The following is an 18,578-nucleotide window of genomic DNA, read 5'->3' as shown; positions in this document are numbered from 1 at the left end:
CAATATTTAATAACAGTCAACTATTAATAAATTTGTAAAAGTTGAGTTTATAAAATAATCCAAAGTTAGTTCTCATTCTCAAAGATTGCAAACTTAAATCACAATCTTGTGAGTGGAAAATGATCACCAAAACCACAAATCAGGTCAACAAAACCTCAAAAACCAACAGCTCCACTTCAAAACTTGTATAAATTAGTGATCCCTTCATAACAAGTCTTCAGACAAAAACAAACTTTCTAATTGTTTCAGAAAAAAGAAGCTTAGAAATTACCCCAAGATGGCAAGGCAACTGCAAATCATACATTCTTCACAAGGCACAGCCCAGGTTGGCATGGCTGGTGTGAGCCTTCTCCTCTGTGCTTTTGCATTGTTCATGTGTGCTTCCCATGCCCGAAAATGGCGTCGCCGTTGGAATGCTTGCTTGGATTATGGATATGAGTTTGAGGATCCTGTCATAGAGTTGAACCAAGAAGCAACAGTTGTGACTACGCAACGAGTGAATACCACCGAGCCGGAGAATGGCAATGATGAGATGTTCTTCAGTAGAGAGCAACAAGCTTCTATGTGGCACAAGAACATTCTCATGGGTGGGAAATGCCAGCTACCGGACTTCTCAGGAGTCATATTATACGACCCCAATGGAAATGCTGTAACCCCTGCCAAAACTCCGCGTCCTTTACTAACCTGGAAGTGAAGAGATCTATTCAAAATCACAAGGCAAAAAGCCAAGGATAAGTTATGCAGCTTGAAATTTATCTTTTTCATTTGTTTTCCTGTCATCTCCAAGAGCTTATCACTGTATGCAGATTTGTATCTTTCAACCCCCTGGATTGTATGCAGACTTGAAATGAAAATGATAATTGTATCACCAACCCATGAAAACAGCTGTTCATTTGACATAATCTTAAGAAAGAACCGGCTGATGATTGTAAACGTAGATATGATGACGTTAAAAAGTTATTTGCAATCGTCCAAAACAAGTATTTATCAAATTTTAAGTTTCCTGTGTAGATGGACGAAGTGACTCGACCACATCAGCAAGTTTAGATTTCAGAGCATCTGGAGATTCCATAAGATGGAATGCCTCTTCTTCCTCAATTTCTAGAACCATAGCAGCAATCTCTCCCGCATCACCACACCTAAGAGACTTGACAAGGGATGAACGTTGTTCATGCATCATCTACAATTTACAACACAATTTGTTAACTCAAGAAAAAGTTAAGAACCTAAACGCACAAAAGTTCTATGTCAAATAAGAGAGAGTAGACCAAATAACCTTTATCAATGTCGAAGTAACCACAATGGATTGACACTTTTTATTGCAGTTCCTTACTGAAGTTAAAATCTTTTTAATGTTGGGGCCAAAACCAAGATCGAACATTGAATCCAACTCATCAAATACCTGTTTTAACAAGGAAAATTATAAAAACATTATATAAAATGCCAATATTGACGGTTTCGTAAGATTAAGAACTCAGATACACAAATAATTTCTTGTCTTATAAACATAGTAAAGATTTAAAAATAACAAGGGACAATCCATCCAACAGTTCTTGAGTTGATGAGGCTATAATTGGAAGGAAAGCTAAAAGATATTCCATCTCAGCCAGACCAGAGCAAGGAACAGATTTTTTTAAAAAAATAATAATAAAAACAATTAAAAATTGTATTATATCACACCAAATTATCAATTACCGTCAAAGAAAAAAGGTAAATAAAAATATATTTAAAGAGGATGCCGTATGAATATTTCACCACACACCAAGTAATTGATTTCGTCAAGAACCACACTACCATCCTCAATGAGTTCGGAGATTTCATCAGGGGTGCCAATTAACAAACCGATTGAGACATCGGATGCACTTTTCTGAAGCTCTAATTCACCACAACCATTATCCCTTGGAGTTTTGAGCTGCCTGTAATTGCTGAAGTATTTGGCCATACAAAACAACTGCAGGGTATCCTATGTCAGCTAAATTGTAGTTGATCTTAACATCTTATTCATGAAGGTCTGAGAAAGTGATAATACCTCTTCAGATAGCTGCGCAGTTGGGCACATAACAAACGCTCGAGGATGCTTGGACCTTGTTCCATACCTTTTTTCATCCCTTTTTAGATTCTGATAGACACACAAAAGCGAAAAAATAAATTGACAGAGAAGACAGCATTTTAGACTTTCAGTATTGTACATTCTTCAAATTTAGATGGAAAATCAAAATTCAAATTACTCCAAGAGTAGATCAATTAAGAGGTGTGGGAGGAGACTGCAAAGCCACGATAAAAATTTTACAATTCAAGAACAGGGAATGAAAATAACGAGCATACTAAAAGATGTTTATTCTAGCTTATTAACCTAAAAGCAAAAGGGTTTAATGTAAATTTAACACGGCATTAGGTTAACTTCAAACTTCCTACCAATCTGAGAATAAGTCAAGTGCTTAAAGCATTATATAGTTAAGAATTACGATTCCCCACCCATGGCTAAAAGAACAAAAAGTTCAAACTTCCCAATGTAATTTCTAATTTTCTACCATGTTTCATTTTAATATTCCATACATGGAGTCTCATTAGTCAAATTAATGTTCAATCACACATAATTCAACTGCACAAGCTTTAGTCCTACTTTCAAAAGTGAGGTTAGCTTAGCAGTACTAAACTTGAGCTTCCATTCTAGAGGTGGAAGACTTGATCCTTCGTCCCCACAATCATTTGTACTAAAAAAGAAAAAAATTTCACAAGTATGTAAAAGGTCCTCAAACTACAAATTTTGTGTCTAATTAGAGCCCAACAAAGAGAGATCTGGTTTTGAATGCCAATCTGGAATGAAGAAGAAGATAGATAAAGAGGAAGAAAAGAAAAACCGCTGACTAGGGTTTTCCAATGGGTAGAAATAATAATTACAAAGTATACCATCAAATTATTTCCTTTTCGCGCAAGCGTGGTTACTCGACCGGACGGAGGGTGACAGCGGTGTGCATGTGGTGAAAGTGTTATCACCACCAACACATTTTAGTCTCACACCTTGCATGCCTTGGTATTGTATACCCTCTTGCCATTTCAAAATTCTCCAATGCGGGACAAAACATTGTTCAAGCCCACAAGTCATTTCCAACAATCCCCCACAAATGGCTGTTACGGCAAAGATAACAAATAGACAGATGAAAACAAGTTTTGAAAATTATGTTATGAGCTAAGATAGGACATCAGCAACAATTTCTACTAATTTGAATTGATGCGTAGTGAAGCAAGGCAACAACCTTGTTAGAGAGAGTGAGTTACCTCTTGCACTTTCAATAACACTGGATGAGACCCCCACAACACGTTTTAATCCTAAGTCTTTTCTTGATTTTGCAATATAGATTTGTGCCTATTATGGCCATGCACATAAACCTCGGGTCATCGTGAAAGCTCTAGAAAGAGATTTTCAAACTTTTTCATAAAAGAAGACCACACATTCACTATCACGTTGTATACTTCATCAAGTTTGTTCAAACAAACCACTCAAAATGAGCTACGAAGAATTCATCACCATCCATTAAAGATTATGGAACATTCAAAAGGTTTTATTATCATACATCAAGTCCATCTAAGGACTACCCACACAATGGGCCATGAACCATTAAGTCTATCGCAATAGACCAATCAGAAAAGGGGTTATGGACCATCAAGTCTATTGCAATAGACCACCCAAATCAAGTGCTATGAATCGCTGTAAGGTTTCAGCCCCATGTTCACATAGGAGTCTAGAACTATTTTTCTAGTTAGTCCTTTGGTTAAAGGATCAGCCAAGTTCTTAGACCTAACATATTCTAAGGAAATAGTTCTTTCCTTTAACAATTGTTTCACAGCTCCATGTCTAAGACGTATATGTCTTCTTTTGCCATTATAAACACTATTCTTGGCAATACATATGGCAACCTGTGAATCATAGTGTATAGAGACCGGTACAGATGTCCCCCACAAATGTATCTTCTAGTAGGCTTTTAATCCACTCAGCCTCTTGTCCTACCAATTCTAGAGCAATAAATTCATGTTCTATAGTGGATTTAGCTATGCAAGTTTGTTTTGCAGACTTTCATGATATTGCTCCACCTCCGAGTAAAAACATACAACCACCAGTAGAGTAGATCTCGTCATTATCTGTAACCCAGTTTGCATCACATTAACCATCTAATACAACGGAAAATTTGTTATAGTACAAACAGTAGTTTATCGTGCCTTTAAGATATCTCAACAAACAATGAAGAACAATCCAGTGATCCTTATTAGGTGTGTATCTACTTAATCTCTGTCTTTTACTCCTTCCAGGTTCTATTTCAAGCATTACACCAGAAGTATTAACAATTTCAAAAAAAATTCTACAAGCTATGTTATTTCCAATTTCATGCATGCTATCAGACGAAAAAGGAATAGAAACAGACAGATATTTAATTTCCCTTTTCAAAGGAAAAATGTGTTTAGAAAGTTCTGCATCCCTATGATCATATATGAATATTTCATTCCAGCACATGAATCTATATACAGCACTGTTTTGAGCATAGCCAATAAACACAAAATCAAAGGTTTTAGATCCTACCATAGGTTTCTTGAATACAGGATATGGTACCTTAGCCAAGCATCCCTAAACCCTCAAGTAAGTGAGATTAGGTGCATAGCCTTTCTAGAGTTCATAAGAAGTTTTATCTAGATTTCTTTGAGATACCTTGTTGAGAATAAAACATGCAGAAAGCATTGCTTCCCCCCACATATTATCAGATAATCCAAAACTTAGCAACCGTCATTCCTCCGAATAATACATTTGACATAAAATTTTCATACTCATGAATTTGTTCCACCACAAGTTTGTCATCTGTCATCTGAAATTGAAGCCATTTTCCAACAAAATATTTCTTACGGTTGGCATATCTCCACTATACCATGATTCCAACATACTCCAGATTACCTAGGCGGATTTTTGGGTCACAAACAAATCGAACATCTCATCTGCCATGTGATTTAGCAAGTGGTCGCGAACTATCCTATTGTCCTTCTCATATTTATCAGGATCGATTTGTAGGGGTCGGCTTCAATTGATCAAAAGCAGTAGGAGGTCCCTTAGATGATTCTGGTTTAGAAACAGTTGCTGCATTTTCAGTATCAGACGATGACTCTATGGTAAGCACATAATCAACCTCCGGCTGCTCGAAAAAAATCAACAATTTCTGAGACTAGTGGCGGTAGTTTGCTCCATCAAGTGGTTCAAGTTTGGACATATCAGAAAGGACATTGGTATTTCTGTTCAACATCAGTAAGCATGACTGTGGTACCAATTGAGATGTTGGTTGCTCGCTAAGGTTAACACAACTCCCCTATTCCGAGGTGCACTCTCGGAATAAGGAATAGAATTGAGATGAAGAACAAGCTCATAACATAATAGAACAAAGAGAGATCTGGTTTTGAATGCCCATATCTAGAATGAAGAAGATGATAATAAAGAGGAAGAAAATCATCGGTTATAATAAAATTATTTCATTCTCGCGCAAGAGTGGTTGGTAGTAGAGTGGTACATGTATCGACAAGGTTATCCGATCACCACCAACAGATTTTAATCTCGCACATAGCATGTCTTGGTATTTATACCCTCTTGGCATCAAAATTCTCCAATGTGGGACAAACATTGTTCTTTGCTTATGAGCCTAAGTCCACAAATCATTTCAAAACTTTGTTGATAGTTCATAGTCCCGAGAGTATTTTAGTATTTTACTTTACCTTAAGTTTATTTCGTTTTTTCTTTTTCTTTTGTTAGGGCTTGTAATTTTCATGGTGTGTGAAAATAATAAAAGAAACTGATTTTTTTCTCCCTGTTCTAGGGTTTCGACGTGTTCTCATTTCTACCGTTTAACAGTCACGATCAAAACTCCTACAAAAATCAACTTAAAGGTAATTCTAGTCCAGAAATATTCGGATATCTACACCAAGTACACTTCTGATTGATACTATGAACTCAAAGCCATCATTGGTTCTGCTAAAGAAAGTGCCAAAGGATTGAATGTATTCAAATGAACAAAAAAAAAGAACCTGTATGAGAGGCAGCAAGTAAGCCAAAGCCCTTTCGGGTTCATCAAGATATCCAAACACCACATTCTTTCCTTCCAAAACAGCTGGAATCCCTGCACAATCCAACTCGGAAGGAGCCAAAACTCCCATTTTTTCTACAGCCTCGCCCAATTCATTGCAAAGCCCTAAGTCCCTGAAACCTGTCATCGCCTTCTCACCTCCGTTAGAACTCGGTGAATCTTGCGAGATTTTCGACAAGCCTTTGAGTTTTCTGAGCCTGAACTTTTCAAGAAGCGTCGAATCTCTGTTCGATTGCCGCGGCTGCTCATTTTCCACGGGAGTGCCATCGGTGGAGGATCTGGAAAAGGTAGAAGAACAAAATTGAGAAGCTAAAAATGCGTTTGTGGAGAGTGTGGAGTTGGGGAAAATAGAGCGTTTCGTTGGAGATAGAAGGATGTTTGCGCAGTGAGAGAACTCGAGAATAGCTTTTCTTCTGCTTCCCATGGCGGTGCCGTTCGGAGTTCGGAAGTTAGCCCTGCCCCCAAGTCGAACTCAATTTGTAACATTTCATTTCAAATTTCCAAATTATAAATAGGTTAATATTAAATATAGCAAATTTTACCTCAAATAAATTTTGATTTAGTTTATATTATTTAAATTTATTTTGCTATATTTCAAAATATTTCTATAAATATAAACAAGTTTTTCCATTTTTTTTATTAACAGAGCTGAGGACACAAATTCCACCCATTATTTTAAATTAAAAACATTATCAAATAAGTCGATGAAAATTTTGTTTAAAGCACAAATATAATTATTTTATCTAAAGTTGAGTTCGGAAACTCTTTTAAATATTATATTTGAGTGATGAGATACCATATTTTAAAGAGGGCGAGAAGGTAGGCAAATTTGCCTATGAGAAGATAGACAAATGTGTCTTTGTCAATATTTCTAGGACACGCGAGATGTAGCATGGTTGAATAAAATAATGATAGACTTGTTACTTTTGCTAAAATTAATTTTGAAACGTGTTACTAACCGTTGAACTGTTACCAATCCTCCACTACCCTTTCTCATTTCATATCACAAAAAATCGAAAATATAAGTATCTATTAGAGTGTTGGTTTTCTATTTGATTACGATGCAGTTCTTACTCTTTTATTTTGAAGATGACGAGCAACTCTAGAGCAAGGTTTTGTTTTATTGCATAATTTTTATGACGAATAGCTCCATCAAAGTGTTTTAACGTACTATAGTTGAATGATTCAAAATATTTACCAAACATATTAAAATATATTTATAAAATGTTAAATTTGATTAATGAAAAGATGTCCATCAATGTTACATTGAAGGGGATTTTTTTATTATTAACATAAATATTTATCTACAATGTGTTAATTGAAAATTAAGAAATGATGAAGAAGCCATTAATTAACTTTTAAATTTTGTGAAATCCGAGCATGGGGTAGAAAATATTTTAAGTAAAAACATAATTTGAAATCATTACAGAATTTAAAATACTTTCCTTTCGTATAGTACCAAAATCTTAGATTTTAAAGAGAACCTTATTAGTACCTCATTAAATCTTAAATTTAGTCAATTAATTTTTATTAAATTAATTAAACAATGATGAAATTCCAGAAAAGCACCTAAGTCTCATCCTCGCTTGATCATATGCATGCGAAAAAAGCATCTTAGTCGTGCACTCTCTCTCGCTCAGCCTCTCACTCGCTCTATATCCATCTTAGTCTTGCTCTTTTTACATCTCTTGTTACCACTCTCTCTCCCTCCTCTCTTGTTACCACTCTCTCTCCCTCCAGCTTTCTTCCATTTTATCAACCTCGATTCTACTGAAGTTGATCGGAGAAGAAGTCAAGAACATCATCGACGAAAAAGAACAATGAATACCCAATGGTGAGCAAGATAGATTGAAAAACTAAGTTGTTCAACTAAAGTCAACCGATCTAAAATCATTTGGTCATAGATGAAGAGTTTAGAAAAAAATCCAAACTAACAACATTTAAAAAATATTTCAAAGGCTTAAATCGACTAATCAACTGAACTATTGTATGTTTGTGCTCTTTCATGGTCAAGATGGATTTGAACATCTACTAAACCGACCATAATTGGTTCAATGACGGTTTGGTCGAAAAACCAACTCCGACCAACTAATTTCACTTCTACCTATAGGTTGGCTTTTTCACGAGAGGTTTAATGTCATGCCAGAAAAAAGAGAAGAATAGACAGAAAAAAAACAAAACAAAAACAAAGGTTGAAGGTTTGCAGATAAAAGAAGAGAAGGAAAGAAAGATGGAAAAAAAAGGTTGAAGGTTGCATTGGGAAAGATGTCATGCCAAAAACAATTTTTGGTGTGAACTTGTTGGCGGTCACTACTACTTCACAAAAACACAAAAGTGTGAAAATTGAGCTGAAAACCACAAAATTGTGTCCCATAGGCCAGTGACCTGTTCAATTTTTTTTCAAAATCCACAAATCCATAGATCACAAGATTGCATGATGCCCTTTCCTTTTCCATTACATTGCAATAAGTGGAGGGTTTATAGTCAATACTCAAAAAAAGATAGGCAAATAATTTCTAGATTTAAATACTACTTTAGTTTTCTACTCTTTAAGTTTGATCCGTTTCAAGTTTGATCCATTTCGGTCCCTTACTTTTAAAATATTCATTTTGATTCTTATTCTTTCAACTTTAGTTCATTTTTGTTCTTGTACCTTCAACCACTATTTATTTTGACCTTTAAACTTATAAAAAAGAAACTATTTTGATCCTAAAAAATAAAGTAAAAATGAAAATAAAAGGACTGAAACGGTCACTTTTTGAAACTACAAGGACTAAAATGAATCAAAGTTAACAGTAATAAGAGCAAAATGAACCTTTTGAAAGTATATGACCAAACCAAAAGTAGAGGATGGAAGTAGTATTCAAACCTAAATAGTAAATATAAACCTAAATAGTAAATATAATGCCTCCCGTACTGAGATGCTATATTTAATCACTTGTAACATTCAGGTTTCAAAATGCCAACATATGGTAAATTTCTGTACAGCTCCGCAAAGTCCATTCCATACCCGACCACAAAATAATCTGGACACTGCTCAAAACAAATCATAGAGAAAACAAAAACACCTTTTTAGCTATGAATCAACTAATGCCAGCCGAAGAGGAATGTGTGATTGGTCATTGTGGGGTACCTTCATTTATCTACTACTTGGAAAATCTTTATGAAATTTTTCAATACAAAGAAATGTCAGATAATGTTCCTAGTTTAATAATCCATAGATGGCTAAGACATTTCAGTGTGTGTTGTGTTCTTGTTTTAAGAGGGAGATTCGATTTTAGCTTACTTGGAATCCGGAGTAGAACTTTCCTTCGCCTACTAACGGAAAATTAACTTGTCGTCTTGTTGGTTTATCAAGAAAAGTGCATACTGATACAGATGATGCTCCTTTTACCTCCATGTGAGCAATGAGACATGATAAAGTATTCCCAGTATCTACAATATCCTCGACCTAACAGGAGATTTATTATAAAAGTTAAGTAGAAGCTGAGCATGTTTTACAATAGTTACAGCAGAAATGTCCACTAAGAGCCCATGTCAAATACAAACGAAAATCAATCTATGAAATGCTGATGACGAGACAAAAGAAGAAAACTAAACCCATCAAAACCATGGAACAGAGAACTGCTCTTCAAGGAGATTTTACTTAGCAGTGATATGCAGATTAACTCATGCCATTGCCATTTCCATTTCACATTATGATCCATAGACTCAACCAACATTTCACAGATCTGACATGATTAAGATTTAAGAGACAGATAGTAAAAAGTACAACATAGAAAAATACAATGAGTCATTTATGAAGAGATTGAATGATGATGCATCACATCACCAATGTCACAATATTCCAAATGATCAATCCTCCCACGGACGAAGAGAATCTATAATCTACCTTCTTACTTTTTATTTTGTTTTTTGGGATATGTTAACAGCTAAAAAGTTGAACAAAAGGGTAGGCTAGAATTACACCCACAGTCAACAAAAAGACAAATAGATCTCCGATCGAAAAGAATTAAAAAGAAAATAAAAACCTAAAATTCAGAACTCAAAAATGGAAAACAGGGAACAAGTTCGTAGTTTCTCTTCTTCAAATAAATATCTTGATCTCATTAATCTTTAGTTGAGGACGACAGTTTATCTTTTAATACTCCCAAAGTTATCTTCAACTGAAGGAAAAACAATGAGGAACAAGTACTATTATCAACTGAAATTCATTAATAATATTCTAATCATAGAGAAAAGGGTATGCATGTCAGCCAGCCTCACATAGTTGTTAACAAATAAATATTTATCAGGACCATGAACTTAGTCTCGCGTAATTTTTTGTCAGATTAACACTGTCGGATTTATTTCCTGGATATGAAAGTGCTCTTTTCGAATATATGCCAAAATTTGAACAAATTCAAAATCCAATTCCATAAACTATCTGATATTGATTCTCCCCAGTCTTTAAATTATTTCTTCCTTATGTTCCCACCCTAAAAGTAAGGATCTGACATGCCAAATTTCCCAAAAAAGAACACGCACATTACAACAGAATCTACCTCTACCACAGACATACTTCAGTGATTCAGTATAAAGGCATGAAATAAAGAAAATCCTAAAAAGAGAGAGTCCAAGGCGACGACGTAAACTGGAGCCATTAGGCACAAAACCGAACAGCACGTTAAGAGCCAAAAACAAAATTCTTTAAATTTTTCATCGGAAAAGGGTACAGGAACAAGAAAAAAAAAAAAAAACACAAGCACAATAATCCAATGGCTTTAACATAGACGGAGCGAGTAATAGGGAAATACCAGAATTACATGCTTGTTCTTAACATCGACCTTCAAGTCCGATGAGATTGTAGGAGCACCATTAGACTGAGTACCGAAACCGTAAGATTCGACACGAACGAAGTCAACAGCGATTGGAATGTTGATGCGGCGGACCAAGTCGGCGAGGAAAATGAAGGCTCCGGTGGCGACGCCGACAAAGACTGGGGGGGAAGAGGCTCCGTCGAAGGCGATGGAGATTTGGGAGGCAAGGTCAGAGACTCGAGCCGAAATTTGGTCATGGGTCCAGAGCACTCTCTCAATGTGAGAGTGAAGTGCCATGGACGATGGTAGGTTGGGACGACCGGCCAAATGACTATGAATTCGATATGCTCTCTTCTTACCATACTCCGCCCTCTACATTTATACCCAACCAAATTCTATTTACATATTCCAAATACAACACCTAAAAACTATATAAATATAATTTCCTTTATGATTTTTTGGATTATATTTGTAAATATTTTTAGATATAGCAAAAATAAGTTAAAATTATTTATGATTATAGCAAAAACTTATCCAAACTTTTTATACTTCAAAGTTTATTTTGTTTGATAACAGATAAAAAAGATAGATTTATTTGCATGATAAATTTTAGAGGCAAAAACTATTTTGGAGTATGGTTTCACCCATCATTCAAAATTATAAACATGTATTCTTTTACCAAATAATAGTTGAGAAATAGAATTTTTTAAATTACCATATCATCCTTAATGAATCTAACTTAATTATACAACATTTGTATGGTCAAACTTGAGATTAAAGATTTAATTTTCTAAAAAAATACATGGATAGAAATCATTTCAAAAATTTATAAAAACAAAATTAAACTCTTTCACTAAAAAGTTAAATTTGTGCGTTAAAATTATTAGAAATAACAAAAATATTAAAATAATATTTACAAATAAAAAAAAACTCACATTTTATCGATAATTAGATGTCTATTAATTTTGAGTTGAGTACAACTTTTCGAGATAAAAAATTTCAAATTTAAATCTCCACCTCTAACTTGTATTGCGGAACATTTTTTAAAAATTTGTTATATTGTGTGAATATTTTCTATCATTTTTGTTATTATTATTATATTATATAGAGAGAGAAATATCATAACCGTCAAAGAATTTATGGAGGATTTGAAATTTGGAAGTTAGGTTACCATAGATGAATGTGGGCCGAAGACGAAGAAACCCATGTAACAAAATGGGCTTCGGTAGAGACACGTATGGCCCAAGTCCCAAAAAATGGCGCCAAGGTTTTCGATCGGAACAGAGAACGATGGCTCCAAATTGAAACACAAATACAGAAAAAGTTGAGTCAAAAGCATAGCAGGAAATGGCGACGATCTTCATCGCCGTCCAGTGCTTTCAATGTTCCACCATGCAGGTACCCAACTCTCTCTCACTGTTTCTTAGTTCTTCAACGTCTCTCCCTACCTTCTGTAATGGCGATGGTTTCGATTTAGGTGAAGCAGCAGCGGAAGAGCGGGAACAAGTGGATCTGTGCAGTGTGTAACCAGAAGCAATCGGTGCAGAAGGTGTTTGCTCGAGCTCCAATGGCTAAAGACGTCCGTAAATTCGTACAAAGCTTCAATATGTCACGGAAATATGCGAATGAACAGGCGAACGTGGACGAGCTAATTGATGGAGGGATTGTTGATGACGATAAGCTTGTTTGCAGTGGGAGGAGAAAGAGCCGTAGCGATTGGAGTGACTATCTCGATCCGGTGGAAGATCGGAGCCATAGTGGAAGAGAAAACGAAGTAGAATTAGGTCACTAATTTTTTAAACACATATTTGCAATTAGTTTTAATCAACTTGGAAGAAAAATCTTTGTTAGATGATGATTTTCCTCCTGTATCAGAAAGTGATTTAAAGATCGTGACGGAGCTTCCAGACATTAAAACCTGGAAATCTGGTTCAAGGAGCTGTTCAAGCTGGTCGGAAGAAGGAGAAGGCGATGGACTTTACAGACCACTTTTCTCTAAGAGAAAACATATAGCCAATAATTTGAGCTCCCAAGGTAAAAATTGATGTTCATATAACTTCTTGCACTTCAAGAAAAAAAAAAGATAAAAAACGTCAATAAAATTGCAGATGAGATCCGAAACTGGGAGTCGCCGTCAGCAATTCACGCATCAAAATTGAGTAAAGGCGATGATGAGCAAACTCTCTCGACGGCCAAATACTTGAGTGCGCCTTTCCAGGACAAGAAGATGGGCAAAAACGGCCATAAAGTTGAGGATGAGATTCAAAACTGGGAGTTGCCATCAGAAATTGAAGCATCAAAGTGGAGTAAAGATGATGAAAATTTAAGGACGAAAAGTTGCATATTAGGTAAGGTAAGAGGAGCTTCATCAAAGTGGAGTGAATACATAACTGAAGAAGAAAATTGTGGAGGCAGAAACGAAGAAAATATGGCGAGAGAAGAGGGAATGGATGTCTTGAAGATGATGATAAATGAAGAAATTGTTGAAGATGATATCCACCCTGATTTCAAATGACAATGACAAAGCAAAATAATACCATTTGTGATTAAAAAAAAAAATTTGAGTTTGGTATTGTTCATGATTCAAGACTCTGCATATAGCAACTATTGTTTTGGTAGAATTTGTCAGTTTGGAAGAATAAAACAAGAAGTTTTAATGTTGTAGATAATTGCAAATGACAATGATTAACAAATGAATTGGTACATTCTTCACTAAATGATACCAACTTTTAATAGTGAAAATAAGAGGTTTAAAGCACACATTTGGAAATCATTTCAAACTCACAATGTATTAGACTACAAAGATTTGAAACATGAAAAATAACAATGTAAAGAAAACCTTGAATAATGACTCATGAGCAATAATAATATGAAATAACTACAAATAAGAGCAAAAACAAGAACACGAAATCAGTGTTAAATATCAAAGAAAACTGTAGGTTAGATAACAAATGTGTCATCATAGATCTAACAAAACCAAACAAATCCTCAGTACCAAAATTCTAAAATATCCAAAACTATAATTAAATAAAAAAATGCCGCCGGATTTTTTTTTTAAAAAATACCTAATATAGATAGGAAAGAAATTAAAAAGGGAAAAAGAAAAAAATATAAAACCCAACCATAAAAATATGTTCAGCATGCAGAATAAAGAATGTTGTAAGGAAAATTGAATGTCAGGGAACCCGTGCTTTCTTTTTCAGTCTTTGTTCATTTGGTCAGGGTCAATGCACCAAGCTGATCAGAAAGCTCGGGTTCCGACGAAGCTTTGCGAAGGACTTCCATTGCCTCAGCCACCTTACTCTTCAAGTCATCGGGTGACTCGATTAGATGAAGTACCTCCGGTTGGTCCATCTCCAGCAACATTCCAGTAACCTTTGCAGCATGACTTGGCTCGAGACGTTCCACAAGTGGATACAACTGCTCGCCCAGCATCTGTGTCAATATAATGCAGCAGCCAGAAAGTACAGTTAAATGGCATGTTTCATGTAAGAAATATGGTTTCATGTAAAGAAGCATGGTGCCATACCACACGTTGGTTTTCTAGTGAAGCGGAAGCTAACGCAGAAGCAAGTGTTGAGGTAGGTACGGCCCTTGATCGCTGGATGTCATTGGGAGGGCTAGACACTCCAGAACCGTCAAAAGCTAGAGGCATCATCGGACTAACAAGACCTTGGGGCAGGACAGGCGTCTCTAATCCATTTCGTGCATTGTTCATGTATCTAAAGCTTTGTCCGTAGCCACGGAGTGGTAACTGGGTTCAAGAAATGATATCACAAGAAAAGAAGGTATTTGGATCAGCCAACTTCAGGAAATGAGTATACAAATTTTTACAAAAGCTTCTACGATGCAAGCTTGAAGGACTTTAGTTATCTTTGGGTAGTTCAAGGTCATGAAAAATCAAACTGAAATGAAGATCTTAACAATGTTACCTGCTGCTGGGGTAAAGGTTGTGAATTTCCACCTCGCCTCACCCCTAAGCGTGGCCCGGGCTGTCCTTGCCTTTGAAATTGGTATGGCATGAGGAAGTTCGGGCCCATACCAGGTCGCATCCCACTCATGAGTTGAGGCTGGAAACCATATCCAGCAGGCTGCGGGGGCGCTAGCCCAGGGTTTCCCTGACCATAATACATTTGCTGAGGTGAAACTCGTGCTGCCCCCGGATGAAATCCTGGAATTCCAGAAGGCAAAGATGATATTCCACCAGCTGCTCGGATCTGAGCAAATTGTGCCTGCACGCAAGGACAAATGTATGCTATTAAGCTATCAAAATTCACACGATCATTTCCTAATAAACCTGTTATAGCAATTTACAAAATTATAATAACATCAAGACGTGTAATGAATGTTTTTTCACAAAATTCAATACAGGAAAATAGAACTTGAATACTTTGGGCAATTCCCAAGAAGAAATATCACACCTGCAATCGAGCCTTTCGTTCTTCCTTGCGCTGGGCAACAGCCACATAGAGAGGCTTCCTTCCTTTCATCTTTCCATTCATTTCATTTAACTAAAAAATACATAAGAAACAAAACTATTAGTATAAATTTTCATATCATATTTGGTTATGGATTTCAAAGAAAAATTAGAAATAAATTACGGCTTTGGTTGCTTCATCTGGTGAGGAAAAGGCAACAAAACCAGATCCTTTGCTCAGTCCATGTTGGTCAAGCATAACCTGACAATAAATCAACCAAGCATTGAAATCAACAAATGCAAAATTAACCTGTAGGCTTTTAATGGTATATATAAGAAGACAAATGGAGATTGCCAAAAGAAAATGAACCTTGCATGATGTGATTGTTCCATACTCAGAGAATAACTCTTTAAGTTTCTCATCATCAATATGGTCATCAAGATTTTTTATATACAAATTAGCACCTTGTAATTTTTCAAATCTACTCTTTCTTTCCTGTTCAAATTTTGCTTTCAACTCAGCCTCCCTTTCTGCTTTCCTTTGAGCCCTACCTACGTACAAAGTCTTGTCATCTCCAAGGACGGTACCGTCCAACTTTTCAACTGCAGCAGCAGCAGAGTCTGTGTTCTGGAAGTTCACAAAACCAAAACATTTGGACTTCCCATTTGAATCAGTCATGACAATTGCACTAGTAATGGTACCATGTGGAGCAAAAAGATTTTTTAGATCATCATCTGTGGTAGTTTCTGGTAAGTTTTTCACATAAACATTAGTAAACTGTGATCCATTTGCTCGAATCCTTTCTTGGTGTCGAATAAAATGCCCAACATAAACTTGCTTATCATTGAGCAGCATGCCATTCAACTTTTCTATGGAAATTTCAGCTGATTCCTCACTTTCAAATTGCACAAATCCGTAACCTTTTGACTGTCCATTGCTATCTACAGCAACTTTACAAGAAAGGACAGTACCAAAAGCAGCAAATGTATCACGTAACGCCTTGTTATCAATTGATAAGTCCAGATTTTTGATAAAAACATTTGCATATCCACTTTTTCGAATGCTAGGATCTCGATTAGATATCATAATCCTGATAGGCTTCCCATTAACAGGCGTGAAATTCAAATGCTCCATGGCATTGACAGCTGACAATTTATGAAACGAGGCAACAATAGTTTAAATATATAAATTTGTCCCAGAAAACTATTTTCTAAAAAATCCAACTAATGTATAACAAACTACAAAGTTCACAGCAGCATGAATGCATGAAATATATAACAAAGGATTAAAGAAATATAATCATAAACTAAATAAGCTAACATGCATTTACCGTTTACATAGAACCACGAATAAAAACAAATTAAAATAGAGAAATTCAATAATAAAAAATCTCTGTTTCAAAATTTTAGATTGATCTTGAATTAGATATAAAACAATTATCAATTTTGGTGATGGGATGGTCTTTAAAAGCATTTTTTAATATAAAATTTCTCATAATATTTTTCGCCACTATCAAATTGAAATCAAAACTCACAGAGTTTGATCATTATAAAAATATGAATCCACAAAAATCAAAACTCAAGCGTATCATCCAGAAATTACAAAATAAACATAGAATAGAAGAACAAAAAAAGAAAAAAGAAAAAAACGAACCATCCTGATGGCTGCTAAAATTAACATAAGCATATCCAAGCGATTGTCTGCGTGTCTGATCCCTGCAAACCCTAATGGATACAACCTGAGCCACTTGGCCGAACAGTTCCAAAAGCTGTCCCTCGTTCACGCTCTGGTCCAGATCGCCTACATACAATGAAGAACTCAAAAACCCGCCTCCAGTGGCCACAGCGACCGTCGGAGGAGGAATCACCGCCGTTTGAACTGTAGCGGCCGTCGCCGGAGCCGGAACTGTAGCCGCCATGCCGTCTCGTGAGAGAGAGAGAGAGAGAGAGAGAGAAAAACAAAAAAAAACAAAATATCGAGGGAAATACAATTGAATAGATATATAAAGGAGTAAGCGATTGCGATCGAAGAGGATGGAAGAACACTAGGGTTTCTAAACTGTCTAAAAATGGAAAATTGAAGGATTTTTCTTCTTCTTTTTTTTTTTTGGGTTTTTTTTCCTTCTTTTCTTCCTTTTCTTCTTCAGTTCCTCCAAGAGCGAAGGGAGAGAGAAGCGAAACGAAAGCGAAACTGATTTATTTATATGTGGAGAAAAGCGGGGAGATTCCAAAACGGTGCGTTTCGAGGACGGATGACATGGCATCCTAGGCCGTATCTTTTATCAAATTGTCGTGCGCTTTTCGTTTTCTTATTATTCTTTGTTTGCACGTGTCATTTTATTTAATTCAATAATACTTTTTAAATATCTTTTGTGGCCAAGTCAAATAAAAAGGTGAATCTCTTTATTCTTTTTCTTTTTTTAATTAAACATTTTTATTCTTTTCTCTCTCTTAAATCAAATTCCACTTTCACACGAGTCACAATAATACTTTTTAAAATATTAGTTCCATACTCCAACGATATCAAATTTTGCAAAACTAAAAAGTGTACACTTATGATTCACTACCTTCCAATCGAAAGTTTATTGTTATGTGTTTTTTTTATTTGATATTGACTTTTAATTGATTGTGATATATTAATTGTTAATATTACTGATTGCTATTTTATTATCGTTAATTTAATTTTAAATTGTTATCTTTTATTATTTTATTATTTATGGATGTGATTGTTGTTTTATTGTTATTAGATTGATATTTGTTATTGATTGTTATATTATACTATTTTCTATCTAATGTTTGTTTTATTCTTATTTGATATTGGTTGTTCTTTTAATAGCAACTGTTATCTAGTTATTGTCATCTTATTATTCTCTAATACTTTAAATAAATATTGATTGTTAATCGAACCAAATCCAAACCAAAAATTATCTCACTTTCAATAAAATAAAAATATATTATTTCAGTTGTAAACCAATTACAAAAAGGAGTTGTAATTAAACACCATAATATTTAAGTAACTTAAAACCATTGAAGGGTAATTTATTAAGCTTAATTTTAAAAACAAACCAACATTTTTAAAATACCCCTTTAGTTTCCTACCTTCGTCCCCTAGCAATCTACTTGTTATCGATCGTCACTCTACTTGATATCATCGGCTACCGTTGCACGTTTGGTCGTTAGTCTCTCCTTTTATTTTCTCTCTCTATTAGTTAGATTCATGTCTCTTTCCATAACTTTTTGTCAACA

At 35.3% G+C, this 18,578-nt stretch overlaps 5 protein-coding genes across 6 annotated transcripts; 2 read left to right on the top strand and 3 right to left on the bottom strand.

Moving 5' to 3' along the window:
• Nucleotides 1-937, top strand: LOC105435757. Its single transcript, XM_011658313.2, has one exon. The coding sequence runs from the start codon at nucleotides 278-280 to the stop codon at nucleotides 692-694; it is 417 nt and encodes a 138-aa protein (XP_011656615.1). The 5' UTR covers nucleotides 1-277; the 3' UTR covers nucleotides 695-937.
• Nucleotides 849-6,610, bottom strand: LOC101212630 (DEAD-box ATP-dependent RNA helicase 39). Its single transcript, XM_004140957.3, has 5 exons — nucleotides 6,058-6,610; nucleotides 2,030-2,119; nucleotides 1,763-1,951; nucleotides 1,277-1,402; nucleotides 849-1,180 (listed from the first exon to the last, which is right to left on the bottom strand). Exons 1-5 carry the CDS (start codon nucleotides 6,538-6,540, stop codon nucleotides 995-997), a joined length of 1,074 nt encoding a protein of 357 aa, XP_004141005.1. The 5' UTR covers nucleotides 6,541-6,610; the 3' UTR covers nucleotides 849-994.
• Nucleotides 6,611-8,844: 2,234 nt separating this feature from the next.
• On the bottom strand, nucleotides 8,845-11,298 carry LOC101219321 (hypoxanthine-guanine phosphoribosyltransferase). 2 transcript variants are annotated; one of them, XM_004140900.3, is made up of 3 exons: nucleotides 10,913-11,297; nucleotides 9,403-9,567; nucleotides 8,845-9,149 (listed from the first exon to the last, which is right to left on the bottom strand). In XM_004140900.3, the coding sequence occupies exons 1-3, from the start codon at nucleotides 11,210-11,212 to the stop codon at nucleotides 9,051-9,053; spliced, it is 564 nt and encodes a 187-aa protein (XP_004140948.1). In that variant the 5' UTR covers nucleotides 11,213-11,297; the 3' UTR covers nucleotides 8,845-9,050. The 2 variants fall into 2 exon arrangements, with proteins under 2 accessions (XP_004140948.1, XP_031742509.1); XM_031886649.1 differs by lacking the exon at nucleotides 8,845-9,149 and adding an exon at nucleotides 9,167-9,275 and having other exon boundaries at nucleotides 10,913-11,298.
• Nucleotides 11,299-12,198: 900 nt separating this feature from the next.
• LOC101212383 (MRN complex-interacting protein) lies at nucleotides 12,199-13,632 on the top strand. The gene is made up of 4 exons (XM_004140956.3): nucleotides 12,199-12,313; nucleotides 12,393-12,699; nucleotides 12,791-12,949; nucleotides 13,024-13,632. Exons 1-4 carry the CDS (start codon nucleotides 12,263-12,265, stop codon nucleotides 13,428-13,430), a joined length of 924 nt encoding a protein of 307 aa, XP_004141004.1. The 5' UTR covers nucleotides 12,199-12,262; the 3' UTR covers nucleotides 13,431-13,632.
• Nucleotides 13,633-13,804: 172 nt separating this feature from the next.
• Nucleotides 13,805-17,504, bottom strand: LOC101219081 (polyadenylate-binding protein 3). The gene is made up of 7 exons (XM_004140899.3): nucleotides 16,987-17,504; nucleotides 15,703-16,478; nucleotides 15,517-15,594; nucleotides 15,337-15,426; nucleotides 14,848-15,147; nucleotides 14,445-14,669; nucleotides 13,805-14,350 (listed from the first exon to the last, which is right to left on the bottom strand). The coding sequence occupies exons 1-7, from the start codon at nucleotides 17,249-17,251 to the stop codon at nucleotides 14,126-14,128; spliced, it is 1,959 nt and encodes a 652-aa protein (XP_004140947.2). The 5' UTR covers nucleotides 17,252-17,504; the 3' UTR covers nucleotides 13,805-14,125.
• Nucleotides 17,505-18,578: the final 1,074 nt, after the last annotated feature.

This window comes from Cucumis sativus, chromosome 6, assembly GCF_000004075.3.
Source record: "Cucumis sativus cultivar 9930 chromosome 6, Cucumber_9930_V3, whole genome shotgun sequence".
Classification (NCBI taxonomy): domain Eukaryota; kingdom Viridiplantae; phylum Streptophyta; class Magnoliopsida; order Cucurbitales; family Cucurbitaceae; genus Cucumis; species Cucumis sativus.
This window is presented reverse-complemented; position numbering and strand designations above follow the sequence as displayed.

Coding starts and splice junctions, on each gene's coding strand:
- LOC101212630 (XM_004140957.3), bottom strand. CDS start 6,540: ATGGGAAGCAGAAGAAAAGCTATTCTCGAGTTCTCTCACTGCGCAAAC. Junction 1,952..2,029: donor CTGCGCAGCTATCTGAAGAG/GTATTATCACTT, acceptor GATACCCTGCAG/TTGTTTTGTATGGCCAAATA. Junction 1,181..1,276: donor TTACTTCGACATTGATAAAG/GTTATTTGGTCT, acceptor TGTAAATTGTAG/ATGATGCATGAACAACGTTC.
- LOC105435757 (XM_011658313.2), top strand. CDS start 278: ATGGCAAGGCAACTGCAAATCATACATTCTTCACAAGGCACAGCCCAG.
- LOC101219081 (XM_004140899.3), bottom strand. CDS start 17,251: ATGGCGGCTACAGTTCCGGCTCCGGCGACGGCCGCTACAGTTCAAACG. Junction 16,479..16,986: donor TTTTAGCAGCCATCAGGATG/GTTCGTTTTTTT, acceptor ATAAATTGTCAG/CTGTCAATGCCATGGAGCAT. Junction 15,595..15,702: donor GAACAATCACATCATGCAAG/GTTCATTTTCTT, acceptor ATTTATTGTCAG/GTTATGCTTGACCAACATGG.
- LOC101219321 (XM_004140900.3), bottom strand. CDS start 11,212: ATGGCACTTCACTCTCACATTGAGAGAGTGCTCTGGACCCATGACCAA. Junction 9,568..10,912: donor AGAACAAGCATGTAATTCTG/GTATTTCCCTAT, acceptor ATCTCCTGTTAG/GTCGAGGATATTGTAGATAC. Junction 9,150..9,402: donor AGTTCTACTCCGGATTCCAA/GTAAGCTAAAAT, acceptor TGTTTTGAGCAG/TGTCCAGATTATTTTGTGGT.
- LOC101212383 (XM_004140956.3), top strand. CDS start 12,263: ATGGCGACGATCTTCATCGCCGTCCAGTGCTTTCAATGTTCCACCATG. Junction 12,314..12,392: donor TTCAATGTTCCACCATGCAG/GTACCCAACTCT, acceptor GTTTCGATTTAG/GTGAAGCAGCAGCGGAAGAG. Junction 12,700..12,790: donor AGAAAACGAAGTAGAATTAG/GTCACTAATTTT, acceptor CTCCTGTATCAG/AAAGTGATTTAAAGATCGTG.